General features: G+C 36.8%; 1 protein-coding gene across 1 annotated transcript in view; it reads right to left on the bottom strand.

Moving 5' to 3' along the window:
* The window catches only part of LOC150087779 (rab-like protein 6), a 144,310-nt gene that overhangs the window by 96,741 nt on the left and 28,182 nt on the right, over nt 1-19,387 (bottom strand). Inside the window, exon 2 of the mRNA XM_090370409.1 lies at nt 3,000-3,169. Within this exon, the coding sequence (XP_090226535.1) occupies nt 3,000-3,129 (130 nt within the window). The 5' untranslated portion in view covers nt 3,130-3,169. The remainder of the gene's footprint in view (nt 1-2,999; nt 3,170-19,387) is intronic.

The following is a 19,387-nucleotide window of genomic DNA, read 5'->3' as shown; positions in this document are numbered from 1 at the left end:
GCTCTTATATTCACACAAGAATATATGGTGAATGTAAAGAAAGCCAACACGAGAACCATGGGAAACTTTTAGCGGTCAAACGTGTTTCCCGGTACCACACCTTCCCCCTGCATTCTCGGTAAACAGATGGTGTGTGTAGAAGATGGTAATGGCAGTAGAAGTTGATACGATGTATTGATTAGTTTTTTCCTCATTATTAAAAGCAGATTATTGGAGTTCATGAGTAATGCCTTCACGGCTGAAATTTACTTACAGGTACACCCTCCAAGACTGCTTCAGTCTTAGGGTGTTTATCCTCCCTTCCCACTGTTTTAACCCGATAGGATAATGACCTCTACTGCAATTACTGATAACACGCACCGTCTGTAGAAGTCGTTTCCATATCAGGTTAAAACAGCAGGAGGGGGGATAAACACCCTAAGGCAGTCTGGAGGGTGTACCCATAAGTAAATTTCAGCCCACTCATGAACTCCAGTAATCTGCTTTTAATAATAAGAAAAACTAATCAATACATCGTTATCGACTTCTACTGCCACTACCGATAACATGCACCATCTGTTTACTGAGAATGCAGGGAGAAGCTGTGATACTGGGAAACGCTTTTGATCGGTAAAAGTTTCCTGAAGTTTCCCGTGGTTCTCATGTTGGCTTTCTTTTCCTTAGCTGAATATACTTTAAGGGGAAATGACAGTTCATCCATAATTATTCAGCATGAAATGAATTTCTGATAAGTGGAAAACGTTTGGGGGAGAAGTGAAGGCAGCATAAGGACTGATATAACAGCTATCCTATTATATTGAAAGAAGCAGCGAATACAATACGTCATACACTTCTAAATATCTCTGTATATCTCGCCTTTAAAACTGCTCTATGCAGCTTAACATGCACAGCAGTTGATACTGCTGACATACAAAGTACTTTATAGTACTCCAGAAGCAAATTTTAATTTTAAAATCTTTTTAGTTCAAAATTAAAACAAGTTAGTTAATGTACACAGTGCATTACATTTCAGTTGTATTATTAAAAAATAATAATTAATGATTTATAAAAAAAAAAAAAAAAGAGCAAAGATGTCACTTATATGTGAATGAACCAACCAACAACATTTCATTTCTGAGCATCTGCAATACTGCCTATTCATTGCACCAATCAGCACACGACAAATTTTTCTAAAATGCCCACCCAGATATAAAATTTCATGAAAATCCATCCATCTGATGGAAGTCAAGTTATTATAATGGGGAGGGGGGGGGGAGACAAAAATAATTTCTGGATTTCTACTGATTCAATTTAAATGAAATCTAGGATGGCTCATCTTTTTAAAAGGCCCAAATATCATAAAAATCCATTTGGGAGCAGAGTTATTAGATGCAGACAGATATGAAGACAATAAGCACATTATGAATATATGTTAATATGCCTAAAAACAATGAGTAGAAGTAGTGCTTGAAAATAGTAATCTCTATTCCTCTGTTTTCCTGATGAGTGGGGAAAAACAAGATATACTCTTTTTATTATAATAACATAAGTACAAAGGGTACTAGGAAAGTTTTGCAATATGACGCAACAATGAATCACAGGAAGCTGCTTGTTGCTGCATGTTGAGACATGTTCATACATGCATAGTAGCCGCCGCGGCAAATCGATGGGCTCAGTTATTCATTAGTAGTGAGAGTGTAAAGTGCTTGCGATGGCATCGTGGTCACGAAATGAGATAAGGACAGTTTTGCGGTATAATTTCGTGCGTGGTTTAACCATAGACCAGTGCTTAGAAGAAATGACTCTTGCACTAGATGATGATTGTCCACATCGTACAACGATATTCAGGTGGTATAGAGAATTCCAAAGGGGAAATTTCACTCTGGAGGATTCTGAGAGGTCGGGAAGGCCACGAACGTCAGTTACGGAGGAAAACATTACTGCTGTGAGGAAAATGCTTGACGAAAACAGGCGAGTGACCTACCAACAGATAGAGGATACTTTGGGCCTAAATGCACCAGCAATTCGTTCGATTCTGCAAGATCATTTGCACGTGAAGAAACTTTGTTCTCTCTGGGTGCTGCATCAACTGACTGAAGAGCAGATGACACGACGTGTGACTTGGTGCCGGGAGATGTTAAAAAAGTTTGATAAGGGACAATCTTGGTATGTGAACAACATCGTGACAGGTGACGAGACTTGGCTGTACTATTACGATCTGCCGACCAAGGCTCAAAACAAAGTTTGGGTCTTTGATGATGACGACACACCCGTAATTGTCAGAAAATCCCGATCTGTAAAGAAGAAAATGATAGCTGTATTTTTCAAATCGAGTGGAATTGTGGAACGTGTCGTTTTGGACACGCAGAAGACAGTCACAGCTAAATGGTATACTGAACAATGCCTGCCTAAAGTCATTGGATCTATGAAGAACCTGCAGCCAAAGTCAAGAATGGACACCTCCATCACGATAATGCTGCAGCTCACAGCGCCAAAGCCTGCACCGAATATTTGACCACGACAGGACTGAAACTTCTCAAGCACCCTCCCTACAGTCCAGACCTTGCTCCCTGCGACTTTGCACTGTTCCCTCATGTGAAAATGAAGCTAAAAGGGAGGCGGTTTTCCAGTGATGAGGACCTTCTACGGGCTTGGGACAACGAGTGTGCTTTACTCCCTAGTGAAACTTGGCAGAACTGGTTTAAAGATTGGTTTCGGAGGATGGAGAGGTGTATTGAATGTAGAGGAAATTACTTTGAAAAAATTAAATAAACAAAGCTGTATTGCAAAACTTTCATAGTACCCTTTGTATATAGAATATGATATGGTTTATAGTATATATTATCTAGATGCACCAACTGAGGTACTGTGAATTTCATATTAGCCATTTTTTTGAGAAGGTAGTAAAAAATATTAACTTAAGACAGTTTGAAGGCACCAGTAAAAATATTCAGGAAATTAGTATAAAGACTTATGATGTACATTTTAGATTATAAATTGAATGTACTTCATCTACTTACTATTATACTGAACTCCTTTTGCAAACTTCCTTTGCAAATTTTGACCCATAGGTTGCATGCCAGGAGGAGGCTGCCCTTTTGGATTACTTGTGTCATTGCTACCCACTAATTTCTTAAGTGCAGTGAACATGATGGACTGTCTTATAAATAATCAATTCTTAAAGTTTCATCTGAAAAAGTAAAATATAAACATTATTACATACTGTTATTATTATTAGCAGCAGAAGTAGTGCTTGAAAGCTTACATATTGAGAATGTACTATAGAGTTCAGAATAAATTAAGTAAATTTAATTACTGAAATTCTGAGTTCCTTAATTTATGACTTTTGCAACAGTCTCCTAAAAATGATAAACAAAGTTTACATAAAGTAGCATCATAATATCTCATATCATGAAAAACCTTTCACAAGTTGCCGACTCTTGAATTTCAAGTAAGGAATGTCACTTTTACTTATTCTATTACTATATTTATATTATTAAATAGATGTTATATATTCCATTACTATATCTTAGTAAATCTATTGATACAAATGGAAAAGAGATTACCACCACACCTTCATCCAGTTATCCACTGTCCAATGGCAGCATTTGCAGCACCAGATGAGCAAATATCTGTAATGTGCAGTCAACAGGAAATGTCAAGTCAACAATCTACTCTGATAATGTTATCTGATGGAGAGTGCACTGAATAGTCTTGCTGAAAGTGCTCCAAGTTATTCTGCATGATATCCTGAGGCCCACTGCACCATCAGGACTGTTTTGTTAGTCTGCATGAACCATTGCAATTGTGTTTCATCCCATCAATTTGCTATCAGTTTCACTTTACAAGCTTGTTGTTTTATACATGTCTGTCACTATCACATTCACACAATGTTAGCCAGAATTTCGAGGAACATTAGTGTCTCAGAGATGGGCACACCTCTCCACCTTGCACCAACCTTATTGAAAATCCATCATATCGCTGCCTCTTCCCATGCTAGTCACACATAACAGCATACGTGTATCCATTCATTGACTGCATTCACCCAGCTGAATTTTCATTCTAATAGTGCAATACACTTGCTATAATGGGTAGGCAGTCTTATTTCAATGTCCTTTCGGTATAAATTTATACTTAAATCATACTAACTGAAACCTCTTTAGCAGTACAATGCCATTTGTTTAGAAAACGGCTGGAAGTTCAATTCCTATAAGAGTTGTGGGAACTTTACAAAGGTTTTTTTTTTTTTTTTTTTAATAATTAGGGTTGCAATTAGCTAGTCTCATGAAGAGTTGGGGTTTCTTCTGTGGGCTATTCTTGATTTTCATTATGCAAACTAGCCTGTGAACACACACACACATTTCTACAGACATAATACAGCTTACATTTCTGCAATGCATGTAAATTGTAGCATATCAACCATATGCATCTAAAACATTATCCATATTCATTTTAAATGGAGTCAAAATTACGACAATAACATTGCTAAGGTTCAAAACTGAAGCAACAAAGAACATTTATAAAGTTTTCCCTACAACTTTAATAAGTTCAGATGTATATAAGATATCAACATGAAATCAATTTCCATTGTAAATTGAACTTTTGTTAAAAATTTACGATCGAAATTATTAAATTCTGAAACTACCAGAAAGTTGAGCAACACCAATGGTTTATGTCTTGTAATAATTAAGTTAATATAACTTGAAATTAACAGTCTTGCAACACCTAAAATATTATTAATGAAAACTCCTGTTCTGCACTGTTAGATGCAAACTCATAAACTGCTCTAAATCTCTCCACTCCAAAAAGGTATATGCTACTAATCACAATATGATTCTATGGTCTATGCTGCTAATGCATAAAGGCATAATATAGCATCAGTACCTTTTGCACTTATAAACCCAAAAGCAACCAAAAAAAAAAAAAAAAAAAAACTTAAGAGTTTGTTTCCCAAGTTCCCGAGTTTGTTTGCATCCCAAGCCACATTTTTGGAAAATATGGCCATATTGGGATAATAATTCAAATGTATTAATTATTATTATTAATGAAGTGGCCATACAATCTAGCAGTTAAAAAAAAAAAAAAAAAAAAAACTGTAGCCATTATCAACCCACTGCAGGATGGCAGCTGCCTCAATGATTCATGCTGAGGGAAATGGACCATAATCTGCCACACTGGTCCAGTGCAGGTTGGCAAATCGAATGTATTTAGCAGTCAGAGGCTTGAGCCCTGATCTACTCAAAGAGCGTATGCTACTGCACTCCTGCTAATAACCACTCTGCTATGGAGGCTGCTATACAGCAGTTATAAATCCCTAATTTCTCTAACCATGCAATGTAGCCTACCAACTGTCAATTGTGGAGTGCTCATGATTGTTCAAGATCAAAATATGTTCTGTTCTGTTCTTTATTATAGATTTGATTCTTTTCTTTAATTATAACAAAATATGTTCTGTTCTTTATTATAAAGAGCAGAACATATTTTGTTATAATTCAAGAAAAGAATCAAAGTAATGCTTACACATGTTAATAGTTCTTTGTAAGGACACATAAACCAATGAGTTTTATGACTTTGGAAAAATATTAGTATTAGTAGTGGAAAATAATGCAAGAAAACAAACTTATGGTACATCAACCAAAAAAAAAAAACTATCCACCTCAACCCCTCCAAAATGTCTAGTTCTTCCTAGAATTTATTCAAACTACCCACTTCCACAACAACAGATGTAAGTTTGTTCCAACAATCAACCACCCACTGGTTGAAAGTAAACCTCCACACATCTATTCTGCAATCATCCTTCCTCAGTTTTAATTTATGACCCCCTTGTGTGTAGTCTCAGAAAGAGGAAAAATGCCATCAACACTGAGCTTACTCAATCCATTCAAAGCCTTAAATACCTTAATCATATCTCCTCTCAGGTGCCTGGTCTTTAGATGCTGAAATTTGCAGAAAATTGAAGCCTTTCTTGGTAAGAAAGGCTTCAATCGACCCATTCACCAATCTTGTAACCTAATTCCTTTGTGACCACATCACAGTGTCCAATCAAATTGGTCAGAAAAGACTTCCCCTAAACAAATCCATGCTGTGACTGCAGTATAATTGCATTCCTATCTAGATAGGAATGACTTCTTTAACCAGTGACTCCATTATTTTCTCTGAAATAGAAATTAAGCTAATAGATCTGTAATTACTCATGTCACCCTTTTATCCCTCTCAGCAAATAGGAGATACATTCACACAGCTCCAGTCTGTGGGGATCTACCCTGAATTCAAAGATGCTCTCATAATTATGACTAAGGGTTTGCTTATCCTCCTTTGCTGCCTCCCTTAATATAATTGGATAGATGCAATCCACCCTAGATGCCCTTTTTTACATTTATCTTCAACAATTTCTCTTCTACTTGCCACTCAGTTATCACAAAATCATTTAGCTTCCTGTTAGAGTTTGATAACCTTCTTGCATCCCCTTCCCTAAAAAATTTCTCATGTGAATTTAGATGCAAAATACCTATTCAGTTTGTTAGCAACTTGAGCAGGGTCATCACCACTTAAACCACTGACATCAGGTGGCCCAATGTGATTCAACCCCTTCCTTTTACTGTTAATATAAGCAAAGGAGGCTTTTGCTGCTGTTCTTTGCATTCTTTGCCAGAAACTCCTTGTAATCTGCCTTAACTTGCATAACCTACTTTGTGACTCAATTACAGACTAGTTTATATCTACCATAGGCTTCTGTATCACCTGACTGTTAACTACTATGATATGCATAACAGTTACTGCTAACTGTTATGATATGCATATCATAACAGTTAGCAGTAAATTATAATAAGAGTTTAACATATCATAACTGGTATTAGTACTGGTTACATGATGCAAGAGAGCACAGCTACCCAAAATATAAAAATAAATGTATCCACTTAATGCATTCGTTCCTGCTGATAATTTTTTCAAATCTTCTTTAAATTTATTTCAAATTACCCATTTCGATAACACTACACACAAGTTTATTCCAAGAATCAGTTACTTTGCAATGTATTATGTAACCTTTCTTTTTTAAATTTAAATTTAGGTTCATTTGTCTAGGTCATCTGAGAAAGAGTAAGATGACAATAGCATTTAGTTTACTTGGCCCTTTTAAAGCCTTATAGTCGGTTCACCAAGATGCCTAGTTTTTAAAGAGTGCAATTTACAGAATCCCAGTCTTTCTTGGTAAGAATATACTTTTATACCCCCAACTATCTTGTTACTATTCTTTGTACCCTTTCCAATAGATCTACATCCTTCCTAAAATGAATTTTCCAAACCCATATATAGCCTAACCATTGCTTTATACAATGGGATAATCACCTCTTTGTCACTGCTAGAAAAGTTATCAGTAAATCATTGAGCTCTATATCACTGATAGGATTTATGGGCCAGTCTAGCAACTTGTTTGCAATGATCAAAGAATTTTTTATCTGAATTTTTTAATTACCCCAAGAGTGTTTTTTCTTATCATTTTGTTAACAAAATCAACTACCTTGATTTTGGCGTTAGCCAAATGATAAGTTATTCTAAGTAAGTTACTGCTACACAAATGCAGTAACCTTGCATTTATTAATGTTAAATCTCAGTAGCTACTTTTAAGCCTATCTGTTTAGTTTATCTAGATCTTGTAGGAGCACCTACCTCAATATCATTAATAAATATTAAGAATAGTAAGGTGCCAACACCAACCCCTGTTGTACCCAACTCATAACTGAGTGAGATACTACATAACATATGTCGTTAAGTCCAGCTGCACTCACTATTGAGAATGGTAGTGCTGTACGTAGTTCAAGGTCATATAAACAGATGTTTAGCTTTAATTTTTCTGTATGGTCTTTGTGGGTTAAAAACTGGAGAAGGCTATAGGTTCTTGCTCACACTAAAGCAAATAACTAATCTAACTTATTTGCTAGATCGATTGGTTCAGCAATAATACAGCTGTTATACTGTAACTTCAGAATCTCTATTTACTTTGCATTTTATGGATTTTGTTCCAGACAGCTTTAGTATCAGCTGATTGGTGACGGTGCTATAAGTCTTTTCAGCTTGGACATCTTATGCATCTTGCTTTTGAAAGTGTTGGTTTGAAGAGTATTATATTCTCGATTGTGGGATACAGGAAAAATCTATCCATGTTTATTTTTTGCTATCTTAACCTTGGTGCATTCATTATTCAACTAGCCCTTTGATGAGAGGGAAAAATATGCAGAGGGATTTGGAATCAATATATGGCAGCTTGCACTATCCTTTATGTGATATGTGTTACTGCATTAATTACTGACCGTTGACAGGCTATTTTTTTTATTTTTTTTTTTTTCAAATAAGGCCAGTTTATTGTAAGACTCCCATCTGGCCCTTTTTTACTTTTGACTGGGTAATTCTGCTGAAATGACAAGAGAAGGGAAGAGATTCCAACAAGGGAAGAGATTAAGATTACAGGGTAATTGTCTCTACTTACCATACCAGGTTCTGACTTACTTTCCACATGAAAGCAGAAAAGAGACAGAGATGGGAAACTGCTGATAAACCTACTGCAGAAGATATGCAAATTAGAAAGTGGAAAAAGTATTGGTTCCATCATTTAAGAGGGGGAGGCTATGGTGATCGAGTATTTTAGTGCAATTTAAAATAAGTCTGTCTCTGTCTACTGGCAGAGGGTTGTGGCCATTCAAGATGCTTAGCTGGCAAAAAGAAGGGACAGTTGTGAAATGAGATGTACTTAATTCATCATAGTGGATATCAGTTCCTGGCAGTAAATATAAAGAATATAGGGTAAACAAAAATGCAACTGTAAGGGCTGCTAGCACTTTGAGATAACCAGTAATTGAATTTGGTATACTGGTATAGCTGTATTTACAAGAATGGCTATGCCTCCATGAGTTGGTCTTTCACTCACTCTATCTTTATGACATATCATGTAATTTCTTATACATGGAAATTCGACTTACATAAGTTTTTGCTGGACGGTGCAAACTTAAAAAATCATGGAAACGTATTTTGCATCCCATAGGAATAAATGAAGGTATCATAAAAATATCGTAATATTGTTTTTTTATCGTAATAAACATTGTTTTTTTTTTTTTTTTTTTGTAATTCGTTCCAAGTCGCTGGAAGGTAAAAATTTCGCTATATTACTAAGCTATTTATCTCTCTAAAAGATCATATTTATAATGGAACACTTTCATCATTATCATATGTTCCCATTATAAGAATCAATTTTGAACGCCTTTGCTACATTTTTCTAAATCACGTTTCTGGAGGTCACGACCAAAAAAACAATTTGCACTTTCCGGTTCATTGGGCTTTTCTGTTAGTGCATCTAATAATAAACGGGTAGTAAACTCGATCTTGTTGCATTTGTGATAATACCGTTAACTACAATTGTGTGGGTTTTTACGCTATTATGGTAAAATGTGTTCCCCTTCACTGAAACCTTCAATCATATAAAAACAAATTTTCAGAAACTACTCTTCATTCCTATTTACGTATTACAATGATGAAGGGAAAGTGACCAACAAAAATTGCAAGTGGTGGTAGTGCCAGGAAACAAAACAAAATTGATTTAGAAATGAAGATGAAAATGATTAAGAAGTATGAAGCAGGACAAAGTTTGTCATCTATTGCAAGGGAATTAGGTCTCACTGCTTCAACAGTGAATACTATTTTAAGGGACAGTGTGCGTATAAAAGAACATGTTAAAGGATCAATGCATTTAAGATCAACAGTGATCACAAAACAGAGTTCAGGTGCTATATTGAAGATGGAACAGCTGTTAATAAAATGGATGGAAAATCAGATTCAGAAGCAAGTACCCCTAAGTCTAATAACCATTCAAGCAAAAGCAACAAGTATTTATAAAGATATTAAGGATAAGTACGGCGAACCTCAATCCAAGTTCGTGGAAAGCAACGGGTGGTTTAATAGGTTCAAGCATCGCACTGGTTTCCACAACGTTAAAGTATGCGTGAAGTTGCCAGTGCCGATTCTGCAGCTGCAGAAAAATTTTGTGATGTGTTGGAAAAAATTATTGATGAAGGCGGGTATTCAACGCAGCAAGTTTTTAAGGTTGACGAGACTGCTCTATTTGAAAAAAATGCCGGGTCGAACATACATTGCCAAAGAGGAAAATACAATGCCAGGTTTCATGGCATCAAAAGATAGGGCCATGGTCTTGCTTGGGGCTAATGCTGTGGGAGATTACAGATTAAAACCACTGCTTGTGTACCATTCTGGAAATCCTCGTGCAATTTAAGGGCATCAATAAAGCCACCCTACCCGTGCATTTCTGATCAAACCAGAGTGCATGGATAACAATATCTCTCTTTGAGGCTTGGTTCAAATGCTGCTTCATTCCTGAGTTTGAAAATTATTTTAACGACAAAAACATTCCTTTCAAGATTTTGCTTCTATCAGATAATGCTCTCGGGCATCCTACACATCTAGATGATTTCAATTTGAACGTGAGAGTCATATTTCTACAGCCAAACACAACTTCACTCATCCAACCTATAGATCAGGCTGTTATCTCAAATTTAAAAGCATACTATTTACGCACAACATTTGCTCGGGCATTGTCTACAGTAGACAACAAGAAAAAAATGTACATTACGAGACTTGAAAATCTTACAATATTTACCACACCATCTTAAACATTAATAAGGCCTGGGCAGAAATTACTAAAGTTGTTTAAAATGGCGCATGGAAGAAAATATGCCCACAGCATGTAAAAGGCTTCGAAGGATTTGAAAAAGATGAATCATATGAAGAGTTTGATAAAATTGTAAAGGTTGCAGAGCTAGCTTTACAATTTCAGTTGGAGGTTGATGCCAAAGACATGGAGGAGTTAATAGAAGAAGAAGAAAAGGAATTATCTAACAAAGAACTTAATGACTTGCAGGCAGCAATAGTGAAAGAAGAAAATGCTGACAAAGCTCAAGATGAACCAAGTGAGGAGCCAAGACGCTTCATCACCATAGAGATGGCAATGGCATTTCGTGAAATTGCATCGGCAATGGCGAGGTTTAAGAAGATGGATTCCGAACAGTGAACGATTCTTAAAAGTTAACAGAGGTGTGAATGATATGCTTGCTTGCCACAAAGAAATCTACGATGAAAAGAAAAAAAGCCACCATCCAGTCAACCATTAATATGTTCTTTCATAAGGTTGAACAGCCGACCCCTACTAAATCTCCACAGCCCTCAACCTCTGCAGCAGCATACTTATCAGCTGAAGACATCGATTCTGGCAACAATGCTCGAGAGGCATAAAACTTACTGACGTTATGCCTGTCTCCTCTCTTTTTTTGTAATTTTATAATTTTGAATTTTTTTTTAAATTGCACGCTTTTGTAATTTTTCCTGGGCATAAGATAAAAAAAATTTAATAAATACAATAAATAATTCTACATGTTCATCGAACATTTCTTTTTTGATTCAATCAATTCAGCGAGCACAGTTGTGAGTGCTACACAAGAATGGGGCAAATTTGACTTACGTAGGTTGGGGAGTTCCTGTATGTGGATTGTGTTGTGTCTGAAGGTATGTCTTTTGGAGGCAAAGGTGGAGTGGTTTGTAATGATATTGATGAAGTTGGATGTTACTGATATTTCTGCAGAAACTCTAACAATTCCACTATAAGAAATGGTTCACTGTTTGGGTTTGGTGGTTCCATCAGGTAGTTTCCAAAAGAAGGCAGATTTAGGTTTCCTCTTGGGATTTCTCTTTCTTTGGAAAATAGGGATGTCCTATAACCTCAGCAACAAAAGTTTCTCAGATCAAATAGTGTCTGTTTCCTTCTAAAAGCAAGGGCTCAGAGGGAGGTGATTTCTCTTCATTATTTCTATTATACAAGGTTGTGATATCTAGGGAGAAAATGGTTCATTTGGGGGGGGGGGGGTGAGAAGTGTTTTATGACATTAAGATTGGTTGAAACCATTTCACTCACCTCTTGATATATCACACACTAAGTTTTCTGTAATACTTTAATATTAGTACTGGCATATAATGCAAGGTTACACCGCATGAACCAAAAAATAAATAAAATAATTAATTAATTAAACCTTCTTTAAATTTATTCAAATTACCACTTCCATAACACCAGATAGAAGTTTGTTCTAACGATCAATTACTCTCTAGACAAAATCAAATTTTCACACATCTATCCTACAACCATCCTTCCTCAATTTAAATTTATGCCCCCCCCCCCCCCCGTTTGTCATTCGAGAATGAGTAAAGATGCCATCAGCACTTGGTTTGCTCAATCCATTTAATGCATTAAACACTTCAAATCAGGAATCTACACAGCTGCCTTATTTCCAGAACTCTATTTTTGGTAACAATTCCCTTCTATGAACTTTTATTAATCTTGCTGCTCTTCTCTGTTCTTTCATAAAGAAATGCTTTCAGATCTGTATACAATACTCAAGATGTAGCCTAACCACTGCCTATATAACAAGATAATCACCTTCCTCTTCCTAAATTCCTTCATACTGACAACAGCAGTCAGATATAAAGTCCACTTTGTATGACTGCTGCCGTTGTTGGTATGAAGTTAAATAACACAAGGGCTACTGAGTCCAAATCATGTCTGTTCACAGTAAATTTCATATATATATATTAGATAGTATGAATCAGAGCTGTAATACTCAATATGTTCTACGTTGATAATAATATTAGTAAATTAATAAGAGGAGTTTACCTCAATATAGTACGTGGAACACTTCCGTATGATACCCTCCAGAAATTAAAACGGAAAAAACGAAAAAATCGACAACTTACCGGTACATTAAAGTAAAATATAAATAATTAAAGTAGAATATAAATAATTAAATAATCAATTTAACACAATTCAAAATCAATTCAAAACAATTAAAATTCAAATTAACGCAATTAAAACAATCTAACGAAAATATTCAAAACGATTTTCCTTCCTGAAGCTGACAATGCTTTTCGACCGACTGTCGTGATCACAGGAATGAAAATTCCTGTGATCACGACATTTGGAAGTGTTCCACGTACTATATTGAGGTAAACTCCTCTTATTAATTTACTAATATATATATATTATAGCTATTGAATTATATAGGTGTGTAGAGGTCAGCATGCTTCAAGTATATTAAGAATTCTATGTTGGCAGGAAATTGGATAAAATTCAAGCTTCATTCAATCTGTTGAATGACTGGAGGATGCTTGAATGGATGGGTAGGTAAAAGAAAACAGTCTACAAAAAAGTGATGGACCTTAAGTTGGGTGTGACAGGATGTGCAATGGGGTGGATCATCTCCCAATAATAAAAACAGATGTGTAAGATGAGTATACCCAATTCTCAGTCTTGCCAATACAACTTCTTGCCTGAATCCAGAGAGCCACAAGTTTGGATCTTGTTTTATCTGGTAAATTCTGTTATGACTTTTCCTGTGACAAATTATCATAACAGGATTGCAAATCATAGGCTTTTAGTGTGTGTGTGTGTGTGTGTGTTATGGAGGTTTAATGGCGCATAAGCTGCTGGGACTACAGCACGCCGTTAGGCTTTTAGTCCATATGAAAATGTGGTAAGAGGTTGTTTAGAGCAGGATCACCACTCTCATTTCCTTGAATTCCAGAATGCCCTGAGATTCAACAAAATGTGACTGACTGATTGATTGGACTCGCTGCAGGAGAGCAACACAGTGAATAGTTTTCAGTGTAGAATGAGAAGAAGAGAAATTCTCCTATATGGAAGAGACTACACTGACAGAGTCAGTATAGATTAGGGCAGGTGAAATGGAACATCCAACCATCTGGTCAAGTGCTAGCTTCGTGGTATACAGCTCGACAGTGAAGATACTGCATGTGGCTGGTAATAAAGCTGTAATTGTAAATGAAGAAAAAACTGCCATAGCAGTTTTTCCTTCATTTACAATTACAGCTTCATTACCACCTATTGTCAGTTTTTGATCCATCAGTATATATTGCACAGTTTAGATTAGAGTTTAGAGTAGCATGAGCTACATGCAACTGTCTGATATCAGAAGAAAAAAGCATTCTTCCCCCATCTGAGAAAGTGGTCATCATGACAGGCATGAGCATGTAACCAGGGTGGTACAGGAAGAGTTGTGTCCTGAGAAATGTCACTTAGATCAACATTCCAAGCTTGAAGAAGTTCTTTATGTCTGAGAGGTGCAAGTAAGTTTTCATGTGGCTTACTATCATAAAAGGAATCCCACTGGGTATTACACAAGTACTCCCAAATAGGATACGATGGGGGACTTTGGATCTTAGCAGTGTAGCGAAACAGCAATATAACTTTCTTCAAAGGTGTAATGGGGAATAGTGTGCTTCAATGTAAAGGCTTTGGACTGGAGAGGCAGAAGAAAGCTCCCAGGGCTCTCTCCTCAGAGCACTGTCCTGGACGATATTTAGTCATCCTAATGTGCTTCTCCTAGCACAGTTATATACTGGAGAACCATAATCTAAGTATAAACAGATTAGAGACATGTAGAGGTGCAGTAAGGTGTACCAATCATTGCCCCATGACATGGATGAGACTGACCAAAGTTATGTTCATCCGTTTTAGACAATTAGTCCAGAGATGAGCGATGTGCTTGGATATTTAGTTTGCTATCTAATATCAGACCTAGAAGTCTGATGGTATTAACTAGTGATATTCGTCTATTGTTTAACTATAGTTCAAGTTCAGGGTGGAGAGTACATCATTTGCAAAAGTGAGTGGTCCAGGATTCAATTTTGTTTATGGCAAGTTGGAGTCCACATTCGATAGTGTTCATGCTTTGAGGACTGGCAGTAAATGGTGAGGTTGTACATAAACATGTAATCTTCAACAGTTTTAGGAATGTTTCATGTCACATTGTTGACTCAAATTGCAAATAAGGTTATGCTGAGTATAGATCCCTGTAGTACTCCTTCCTGAATATGAAATGAAAATGGTATGTTTTGATAGCAGACCTCAAAAGAGTGCAGGCATAGGAAATTCTGAATTATCTCAGGGAGGTAACATCTTGGCCCTAGATGGTAAAGATACATAATATTATCATATTGCCAGGTAGTATCAAATGCCTTTTCGATATCGAAGTTAACCATGACTAAATGTTGTTTCGTGATAAAGGCACTGCAAATATGAGATTCAGCCTTGAAGAGGAAATAAATTTGATGAATTTGAAGTGCTGGTCAAAACACCAAAGGCGGATATATATAGTTGGAATATCAGAGACGTGGTGTCACACAGATATAGTATTAGTAATGGCCACATGTTGCAAGAAAGCCTATGGCTTATGCTGCACTAGCCAAAAAAAAAAAAAAACAATGATAAAAGAAAAAAAAAAAACTAATAATTAATAAAAGAAAAAGAAATTAAACCTATCATTCGATGTATTTCCTTCACCCGAAGGTACTATCCAGATGACCTATGAATTTCCCCAAACTGTATAAAGGCTTCCGTTAAGGTGAGTACAGTGGTCTCCAACAGTTTTTAAATTCTGTACAGTGGGATCAACTGACGATGTTACCAACAGTAAATTCTAAGTGGGAAGCATTCAAGGAATTAATAGTGGAAGCTACTAAACATTTCATACCCACAAATTTAGGCCTAAATGGTTATCTAATGAACTAATGAGACTCGTAACAGAGAAGAAAAATGTATGGGATGCATATAAATTATCAAGCGACTCAGAAGCCTATGGCAGATATAAGCTAGTCTGTAATCAGGTCACAAAGGAGGTTAGGCAGGCGAAGGCAGATTATGAGAAATCCTTGGCAAAAGATGCTAAGAAAAACAACAAGGATTTCTTTACTTATATAAATTCTAAAAGGAAGGGAATGTATCTGATTGGTCCACTTGACATCGATGGTTCAACTGTTGATGATCCTGTTCAGATAGCAAACAAACTGAATGAGAATTTGCATCTACATTCACACATGAGGAATTATTAAGGTTTGAAAATGGCAGAAGGTTATCAAACTGTAGCATGATACTTAATGATTTTGTAATAACTGAAAGCAAAGTGGAGGAGAAATTGTAGAAGTTAAACATAAGGAAAGCACCTGGGGTGGATGGGATCTATCCAGTTATATTAAAGGAGGCGGCAAAGCAACTAAGCAAACCCTTAGCCATAATTATGAGAGCATCCTTGGACTCAGGGGAGGTTCCCACTGACTGGAGATGTGCAAATGTATCCCCAATTCACAAAGGGGGGTCGAAGGGTGACACGAGTAATTACAGACCAGTTAGTTTAACTTCTGTTCCGGGTAAAATAATGGAGTCACTGGTTAAAGATGCATTGCAGGATCATCTAGACAAGACTGCAGCAATAATTCAGACACAGCATGGGTTTGTTAAGGGAAAGTCTTGTCTGACAAATTTGATAGGATATTATGATGTGGTTACAAAGGAACTGGATGCAAAAAATAATTTTGATATCATATATTTGGATTTCAGGAAAGCTTTTGACACTGTTACGCATGGAAGACTATTGTACAAATTGGAGCAGTATGGTATTAAGGGTAAGTTGCTACAATGGATAAAAGGATGGTTAAGTGGGAGAAGACAGGGGTGTTAATCAATGGGTGTTGCTCTTCATGGACTAATGTTATTAGTGGAGTCCCACAGGGTTCGGTGTTGGGTCCACTGTTGTTTTGTATATTTACCAATGATATTGATGAAGGTATATCAGGCTTAATGTCGAAGTTTGCAGATGATACAAAGGTTGGCAGGGTTGTTAATGACAGTAATGGCAGTGTGCTACTGCAACAGGATCTAGATAATTTGGGCAGATGGGCTAAGAAGTGGCAACTGAAGTTTAACCTTGACAAATGCAAAGTACTGCATATGGGTAGAAGTAACTCCAGAGAAACGTACCAACTGTGTGGTACTACACTTAAGGTGGTAGAAAATGAAAAAGACCTGGGAGTAATTGTGCAGTCAGATATGAAGTTTTCTGAGCAATGCAGACAGGATGCCAGGGCAGGTCATGGGGTTTTGTCAATGATATATAGGAATTTTGCTAGCAGGGAAAAGGAGGTGATTGTCCCTCTGTATAAGGCAATGGTCAGGCCACGCCTTGAGTACTTTTTTTTTTTTTTTTTTTTTGATTTGGTAGTTGTTGGCGCATCGGCTTCTGTGGCCATATTGCACCTCCCAAGGTTTTTGCAGTACTTTGATCCAAGCCCGAGGCGGGAATCGAACCCGCGACCTTTGGGTTGCCGGGTAGGTACTTTACCCACTCGGCTAGCCCGGTCGGCTACCCTTGAGTACTGCATACAGGTCTGGAGGCCTCATTTTAGGAAGGATGTAGATTTACTTGAGCATGTACAGAGAAGGGCAACAAGATTGGTGAGGGGAATGAAGGGATCCTCTTACCAAGAGAGGCTTAAGTTCTGCAAATTGCAGTGGCTGGAGACTAGGCACCTGCACGGTGATCTGATTGAAGTGTATAAGGCCTTGAATGGGTTTAGCACGCTGAATTCTAATGGGATCCTTCCATTTGTTCAGATTACGAACCTAAGGGGGCATAAATTCAAATTAAGAAAAGACAGATGTAGAATAGATGTGCGGAAATTTGCCTTTAGCCAGCGGGTGGTTAATTGCTGGAACAAACTTCCAACTGTTGTTGTGGAAGTTGATAGGTTGAATAAATTTAAGGAGGAACTGGACAGGCATTTGGAGGGAATGGTGTGATTTTTTTTTTTTTTTTTGGCTGATGCTGCATAAGCTCATACACTTGCTTTCTTGCATCACATGCCACTACTACTACTATAGATCTCTCTACCACCCATGCAGGCAACTTATTCCAGTAATTTATAACTTGCTGGCTAAAATAAAAACTTCCTGCAGTCTAATCTAAACATCTCCCCCCATAACTTGAATTTATGTCCCCCAGTTCTAGCATCATTTATAATCTTGAAAATTTTGTCCTCATTCATTTTACTGATGCCTCTCAGAGCCTTAAAAACCTCAATCAAATCTCCTCTAAGGTGTCTAGTTTCCAAACTCTGCAACCCAGATATTCGAAGACTTTCTTCATAAGGACGCCCTTTTGCCGATCTCACCAGGCAAGTTACTTGTCTTTTCAAGAAGCTCAATGTCTTTCTTTAGGAATGCAGAATTAGAATTTGGGGAGTACAATGTGTACAGAAAAGATAGACAGGATAAGAAGGGAGAAGAGGTTATGCTGTTAGTTAAGAAACACACAAAATCTAAGGAAGTGCATCCAGTTGACATAGATGGACAGTGCAATGTTGAGTCAGTTTAGTGTTACAAAAGCACTGGGAAAGCAAAAATGAGGGTAGGAGTTTGCTATAGGCCTAATGATTCTGATGAGTACAATGAACAATTATATAGAGAAATAGAGTGGGCCAGTAAACCAAAGTATCTTATAATGGGGAATGTTAACTTCCCAAATACTGACTTGAACTTGTGCATTGGTCACTCGCACACTAGCAAGGCTTTTGCAGATTTCTTGGATGATTGTTTTCTATATCAGCATGTTAGAGAGGCAACAAGAGGGAGTAACACTCTTGATCTGATTATCAGTGGTGACTATTCACGCATTAAGAATTTACGTCGTAGTGTAATGATGCCATTACACTATGTATGTAGTTAAACTTATGGATAAACTATGGTGTATTTACAATGACATTATATAGTTAATTTCTAACCATAACATTATGCCTTGTGCATTTTGTCTTCAACATATTATCATTATCTTCACCATTTGGCATCTCTCATATTGTGGAATTAACTTCGAAACCGTGATGGCATGACTGCATTATCAGGATACCTACCCCGCCTACCAATGAGTGAGCCGACAGCTCCAAAATGCGTCTGGGTGGTGGTCCCCATTGAAAATAAATAACAGTAGTCTCCTCTACTAGAGAAGCTTTATTTATTTGAAGTAGTGCAATACCTGGTATCTCGTTGTGAAGGTAGCCACAATATGAAATAAAATCTAAACGATGCCATTACACTACATATGTAGTTAAACTTATGGATAAACTATGTGTATTTTCACCGATATTATATAATTAAGAATTTAAAGATAAAGGAACCACTAGGTGGCAGTGATCACAGTGTATTGATATGGGATTTACTTCAAGATGCAACTACCATCAGGGGTAAAGGGAAGGATTTTTGCTTTCTTAAAGGTGACTACAGTGATGTCACAGATTTTTTAAGTTCTATATAGTGGAACCAATGATGATGTTATGAACAGCAAATTCTAAATGGGAAGCATTCAAGGAAGTAATCTTGGAAGCTACTAGGCTTTTTGCTCCAACTAAGGAATAGTGTTCTATGTTTAGGCCCAAAAGGATATCAGATTGGTTTTTTGGTTTTTTTTTTTTAGGAGCATTAGCAACTAAGGCCATATTGCTCCGGGATATGCGG

The sequence above is a fragment of the Mastigoproctus giganteus genome, chromosome 3 (genome assembly GCF_048544385.1).
Source record: "Mastigoproctus giganteus isolate SK-2022 chromosome 3, ASM4854438v1, whole genome shotgun sequence".
Taxonomy (NCBI): Eukaryota; Metazoa; Arthropoda; class Arachnida; order Uropygi; family Thelyphonidae; genus Mastigoproctus; species Mastigoproctus giganteus.
This window is presented reverse-complemented; position numbering and strand designations above follow the sequence as displayed.